This window comes from Microcaecilia unicolor, chromosome 2 (genome assembly GCF_901765095.1).
Source record: "Microcaecilia unicolor chromosome 2, aMicUni1.1, whole genome shotgun sequence".
NCBI lineage: Eukaryota > Metazoa > Chordata > Amphibia > Gymnophiona > Siphonopidae > Microcaecilia > Microcaecilia unicolor.
Window position 1 is genome coordinate 234,412,818 of NC_044032.1, and position 6,906 is coordinate 234,419,723.

At 47.5% G+C, this 6,906-nt stretch overlaps 1 protein-coding gene across 1 annotated transcript in view; it reads right to left on the reverse strand.

Moving 5' to 3' along the window:
- Window positions 1–2,933, reverse strand: part of RCL1 (RNA terminal phosphate cyclase like 1) — a 106,058-nt gene extending 103,125 nt beyond the window's left edge. The window contains exon 1 of the mRNA XM_030193801.1: window positions 2,704–2,933. Coding sequence (XP_030049661.1) covers window positions 2,704–2,839 — 136 coding nt within the window. The 5' untranslated portion in view covers window positions 2,840–2,933. The remainder of the gene's footprint in view (window positions 1–2,703) is intronic.
- Window positions 2,934–6,906: the final 3,973 nt, after the last annotated feature.

Below are 6,906 nucleotides of genomic sequence, written 5' to 3' on the forward strand. Positions count from 1 at the left end.
ATTACTCTTATTACTCCAATTTGACATGTCCAGCGCGTTCGACATGGTGGATCACGAGCTTTTATTGTATCTGCTGGACACATTCGGAATAAGTGGGAACGTGCTAAACAGGATCAAGGGTTTCCTATCCTCCCGTACCTACCAAGTCAAAGATAATTCCAACATTTCTGCGCCATGGAAAGCCAATTGTGGGGTACCTCAGGGCTCACCCCTTTCACCAATCCTTTTCAATGTCATACTGATTCCGCTAGCAAAGGCACTATCTAAACTAGGCCTTAACCCATTCATTTATGTAGATGATGTGACCATCTACATCCCTTTCCGGTGAACACCAGCCGAAATCTCTGATCAAATAGGCGCCAGTTTTTCCATCATGGATTCCTGGGCTAAGGCGTTTCTGTTTAAGCTTAATCAAGACCCTTTCATCCCAGTACAATAAAGTTGCCCACAGTACACTCACCGTTAAGGACTGCCAACTTCCAATCTCCACTAGCCTGAGAATCCTTGGAGTTGTGTTGGATAACCACTTACGTCTGGACAATCAAGTGCACATCATCACAAAACGAATGTTCTATGCAATGTGGAGTCTGAAGCGTATCAGGCATTTCTTAACACAGGAGCTATTCCGTACCCTTGTTCACTGGCTGGTCCTGTCCCACATAGACTACTGCAGCGGGATCTATGCCGATTGCCGGGACTATATTCTGAAACGGCTTGAGACTGCTCAAAACATGGCTGCAAGACTTATCCTGGGAAAATCTCGCTTTGTTCCTGCTCAGCCACTCCGTATTCAACTACACTGGCTCCCCGTCAAAGACCATATTACATTTAAAATCAGTTCACTTACACACAAGATAATTTATTGTGAAGCCCCTGAATACATGCTTACTCTAATCGATCTGCCCTCTACTACTACTACTATTTAGCATTTCTATAGCGCTACAAGGCGTACGCAGCGCTGCACAATGCCCTGAGATCTGCAAGGACCTATCTCAATCTTCATTACCCTACCTGCAGGCATGTAAAATATAAGACTCTTTATGCTTCGTCTTTCCCCTACTTCAGTCCACAATCCTGGAATGTTCTGCCGCGACAGCTTAAGGAGCTCGTCGACCATCATCAGTTCAAGAAGACCTTAAAAACCTTCTTATTCGCCAAGGCTTATCCCCCTGGCTACTCCTCTGTTTAACCTCTCTTGTTGGCTCTTCACCCCTGTCATTTACCCGTGTCCTCCCATGTACCTTCCCCTCCTGTCACATTCTGTTTCTGTGCCATCTCTGTATTGAACTGTATCCTCTTGACTTAATGTAAGCCACATTGCGCCTGCTTATGTGGGAAAATGTGGGGTAAAAATGCACCAAATATAAATAAAATAAAGCCACCTCCCTGCAGTAGCTAAGCCTATCCCAGCACAGTCTATGCTCCATTTTCTCTCTGGCAATATCTCTACTAACTTTAGATCTTGCAGGTCAATGCCTCCTACTACAGATCTTAGATCTTTTGGTTGTGCCTGCAAAAAGGAAATGCTCCAGCATTCTTTTGCTCTGCCTCCCAAATTCCCTATATTAATGGCAGTATCCAGCTCGTGCTTGAGGGGTGGACTCCAGAAGCAGAAGACTCTTTATCCAATACAGAAGAGTTGGCAGGTCTGCAATGTATTAAACTATCTCAGACAGATGTTCACCTATTAAACAAAATTATTTTATCCTTAATGCTACATTTACAAAATAAGGTACAATTCAGAATATAACTGACAAGTCATAAGCACAATCTAATGAACTGCAATAGTCTAAACCAGTTAATCTACAGCAAATATACAGCTGAGTTATACACAAGCGTTTGATGCCAAATACTGTCACATGCTGCATGAGGGTCCTGTGACAGAACACTTAGTCTGGTCCCCATGTACTTCTACAGTACTAGAGAGAAACAAAACATCACGGGATTGGCTCAAATCAAGAAAAATATAAATGCTAACACACTACAGTAGAAGAAGCTGGCAAAATGGAAGTGTTCAGTCCGTGGCTGAAATTTTACTTCCAAGGTTTATATATGGTGGTAAAAAGAGTATTATTTATGATTTAGGAAACAGGCCAAATTGGCTGCTGATTCATCAAGTTACATAAATCCCACACATTTTTTATTAAATTGTAATGTCTGCATATTTGGACTGCAAAGCAGCCTTTTTTACCTGACAGCAATTATACCAACTACTTGCTGAACAAGCTCATTGTATAAGCTCTGAACACTTACAGGTTTGTTAAAAATCGTAAACACATTGCACTGTGATGAGGCAGCATCAGTTGGTGCCAAAGGCGCCTGCTGATGAACTGTAAACAGATTCCAAACATGGCTGGTCTGGGGAACAGTCGCAGCAAGTTTGAAATGGGCCCGCCGATTACCGAACCCTAGTGACTCACTGTCGTGACAATGATCACATCACGGCGTTTGAAAACCCACAACCCTTATCAAACACCAACAATACCTCTACACAATTTCCATGCCTGGGCGGCGGGCGCCTTAAAACTATGCAAACGGCAACAACGTTAAGAGCAAAAAGAGAATGCAACCCTCAACGTGGTAAAAATATTGACAGGCGTTAGTCCACCTCTATATACGCTAGCTTAGCACATTTCCCAATACATCCACTCTCCGGCCCAGACCCGACCAGCCACCATCACCACCTGCCAAATGGAGACTCACCTCTGATCCCGGGGTTCTCATCGCGGGCCCGGATCCTACGGATCTTCACCGACCGACCACTCAGTGTGGCGAGAACGAGCCGCTGGCGTAGGAAGTTACAGCCCTCATAGGAAAGGCAATGCCCTGGACTCGCCATGCAGAGTCCAGCGCAGGAACAACAGCGCAGCAGCAAGGAAGGAACGCACGTGGTTCGGAAGCGAGAGAAGGAACCTGGAGAGTAGAGACGTGACGGAAGGATAGAACGTCAGAAAAATGGGGGAAGAATGCATCCCTACTGCCTCGGCTGTAAAACTTTATTGACAAATTTGGTCACGATGCGTATACAGAGGGAACTTCATTCATAGTATGAACAAAACTAACCCATTTGGACACATTGTCACAGAGAGAACAAACAAAAAAGGGGAAGAAGGAAGCGAGTGCCTCCCCTTTTCTTTCAGATTCTAATTCAAGAAACTTTATTGAAATATAACCTCTACATGTGCTAGGCTCTCTTTTTCCTGCAAATGTGTCTGTTTCTTGGGGGTGGGAGTTGATCAAAAGCAAACACGGGCGCTAGAGGCCATTAGCTCTGGACTAGCGCCTGCAGAGCCAACCAGCGCGTGTAACAATGCGCTCGCTGGCTCTGAATGCTAATAGCATGCAAATGCATGCAAAACAGGGACATCTGTATTTCTCCCCAATGCTCAACGGGCAGCACACCAAACTAGGGCACTGCAACTTCTGTAAACAGACCTGCCATCTCCCATATTGGCGGGTCATCTCCCGCCAAAGCGGGAAAATCTCCCGCTGAGATCATAGGCGCCTCCGAGTACCAGGGTCCCCCCCCCCCTCTGAGTACCAGGGTCGTTGTCCCTCCCTTCGAGTTCTAGGCCCCGGCCTCCAAATTTTAAGTCATCTTGACTTACCTCATCGGTAAAAAGTGTGCAGGCTCGGCCCTTCGTTTGTTTTTCCCATCTCTCTCAGCTCTGGTCCCGCCCTCATTTCCTGTTTCCACAAGGGCGGGACCAGAGCTAAGAGAGAGAGAAGGGAAAAACGAACGAAGGGCCGAGCCTGCATGCTTTTTACCGCTGCTGCCGGCCGCCGTAACCCCGACGAGGTAAATCAAGATGGCTTTTAAAATTCGGAGGGAGGGGGCCTGGAACTCGAAGGGAGGGAGGGAGTGAGGGAGGGGGGACCCCCTGTGGAACTCGGAGGGGGATCCTGTGGAACTCGGAGGGAGGGAGGGGACCCTGGGACTCAGAGGGAGGGAGGGGCACTGTGGAACTCAGAAGGAGGGAGGGAACCCTGAACTCGGAGGTAGGCAGGGAGGGAGGGGGACCCTGGAACTTGGAGGGAGGGGGAGGGAAAGGAGAGAGAGAGGGGAGGGAGGGGGGCCTTGAACTCGAAGGAAGGGAGGGAGGGAGGGGGTGAGGGGAGAGGGAGGGGGGATGGTGGAGGGGGGATGAGGAGAGGGAGGGGGACGGAGAGAGGGAGGGGGGACTGCACCACCTGTAAAAAAAAAAAATTCAGCACCCCCAATCATTTTGAAAAGTTGGCTCCTATGGCTGAGATGATCCTCCGCTGCATCTCTGTGAGCAGCCTCAGCAAAAGAAGAAAATGAAGCATGGGGCCGCAGCAGCCTTCAGGCATGCGCTGTCGGCTCTGCCGTCCTTTGCCCCCACTGATGTCAATTTCCTGTTCCGGGGGCAGAGGACCGGCAGACCGACAGCGCATGCCTGAAGGCTGCTGCAGCCCCGCACTTCATTTTCTTCTTTTGCTGAGGCTGCTCACAGTGGCAGCGTGTAGAAGGGATGCAGCTGAGCTCCCTGGCTGATCCCAGGACATAGCAGCCATTTGGGTGCCTGGGGAACTAAGGTACGGGGAAACAAAAAGTGCTGGGGTGGAGGAGAATAGAAAAAAAGATTTTGTTTAGAAAGGAAGGAGCAAGAAAGAGTGTGTCGGTGTGTATGTTGCATGGAGGGGGGGGGGAGAGATCAAAGATATTGGATGGGGACAGAAAAAGGGGAGACACTGGATGAAAGGAGGAAGGGAGAGGAGATGGATGAAAGGAGGGAGACACTGGACAGAATGTGGAGAGCGAGGGGAGATGTTGGATGGGAGAGAGAAAGAGAAAGGGGACATGCTGGATGGAGGTGAAAGGGGAGAAGCTGGATGGAAAGAAAGAAATAAGAGTGGGGATTCTGGATAGAAGAGGGGTACAAAGAAAGAGAGATCAATGGACAGATAGTGGGAGAAAGGGGACATGGAAAAGGGCAGGGGAGAGACAAGCTGTTGAGGAGCAGGAAGGGGAGCAAGGGGGAGACCCTGGCTGGTCAGATGGAGAGAGAAAGAGGAGAAATGCTGGATGAAAGGAGGGAGAGAAAGAGAAAAAATGCTAGAAGTAGGGGACAGAAAGAGGGAAAACGCTGGATGGAAGAGTAGGAGAGAATGAGGGAAGGTGCTGGATGGAAGGATAGGGAGAGAAAGAGGTGGGGAGACACTGGAAGAATGGGAAGAGAAAGAGGAGAGATGCTGGATGGAAAGGGGAAGAGGATAGAGTTAGTGAAAGACTGGAGAATAATTGTAAGGGGCATGGGGAGAACAAAAGTGAAGAAAAGATGAAAAGCCATAAAGTAAAAAAAGGGAAATTAAAGAATGGATAGTACAAATGAATGAAATCTTGACAGAGAGTGGGGCAGAAAAATAAATTGAAGAAAACATAGAAAAAGGAGAGAAAAATGACAAATGGACAGGAAACACTGGCAAGACAGTTAAGAGAAGACGAAGGAAAGCAGAATCAAGAGACTGGGACCAACACAATTAGAAAAAATAAATGCCCAGACAGCAAAGGTACAGAAAATAATTTTATTTTTAATTTAGGATAAAGTAACGTGGTAGTTGTGTTAGTTAAGGTTAATAAATGCAAATAAAACACAAAATAGAAAATAAGGTGATACCGTCATTGATTTTAAAACATTTTTGATTAGCCTTCAGAGACCAGCACTTCCTTCCTCAGGTCAGGAGAGGATACGATAACAGCATTCTACTGTCCTGACCTGAGGCAGGAGGTTCTGGCCTCTTAAAGCTAATTGAAAAGGGTATTAGGTTATTAAATAAAATATTTTCTGAAATGACTGTGGGATTGAGATGTGTCAGGGGGGGGCGGAGCCATGTATAGTGGGTGGAGCCAATGCACAGCGGGGCTGGGGGCGTGTACTAAAATCTCTCTCTCAAAAATTGGGACCCCTTGGCAGCTCTGTGTAAACCCTATACCAGTTCGGAGCTGGCTTTAGGATTTACAGAGCATTGGGGAGGAATGGGAAGCACTGTCCAGCATGCATGTGCCTGCTATCAAGCCCCCCATCCCCCCCGTAAGAAGATAACCCGATTCCCCTGCCCAAAGACCCCCCGCCAATAAATGACCCACCCCCTGCCAGAAGAGCCCAGCCGCCCACCCCCCTGACAGAATAGAGGGCTGGATCTCCAGCCCTCCCCTGGTGGTCTATTGCCCCCTCCTTGTGGTCTAGGGACTCCTGAACCCCTCCTATACCTTCAAATGAGGGAGGAGGGAAGCCCCGCTCAGCGCATCCTAGTATGCACTGGTCAGGACGCTGCTACTTTGGAGGCAGCGCTGGAAGGAGGAGAGTGTTACTCCCTCATTTCAAGGTAAGGGGGGTCGCTAGACCACAAGGGGAGGGCTGGAGGTCCAGCCCTCTATTCTGTCGGGGGGGGGGGGGGTTAGGCTCTTGGGGCAGGGGGGTTGGGTCATCTTCGTCTGGGGTGGGGACAGAGCCTGTGGGGATGGGGAGAAAGTCCTCGGGGACTGGCTGGTATGGGAAAAAATTTTGTCCCTACGTCATTCTCTAGTTTTTACTAGTGTTACTTGAAGGCTTGTAAGGATTATATGATAGGTCATGCAAGCACTAAAATTTACTCCATGCACATTAATTAAAAATTTGCTTATAGACAAGCAAGTTCTAAACAAGTATGAGTAATAATGGATTGAAAACTCTGCTAAAGATCAAACTGAGCTTTCAGATTGTCTTCTGTAGATACAATGAAACAAATTATTTGGTCTTCAAAACCAAACTAAACATTTTTAGCATTCACATTCTTATGTTTAACCACAGTATGGTAAAAAAAAAAATAAAGCACCAATATTCAGCCCATGGCACTATAAAGTTTCTAAGACACTCATAGTCATGGGATGAATTAACTCTAGAT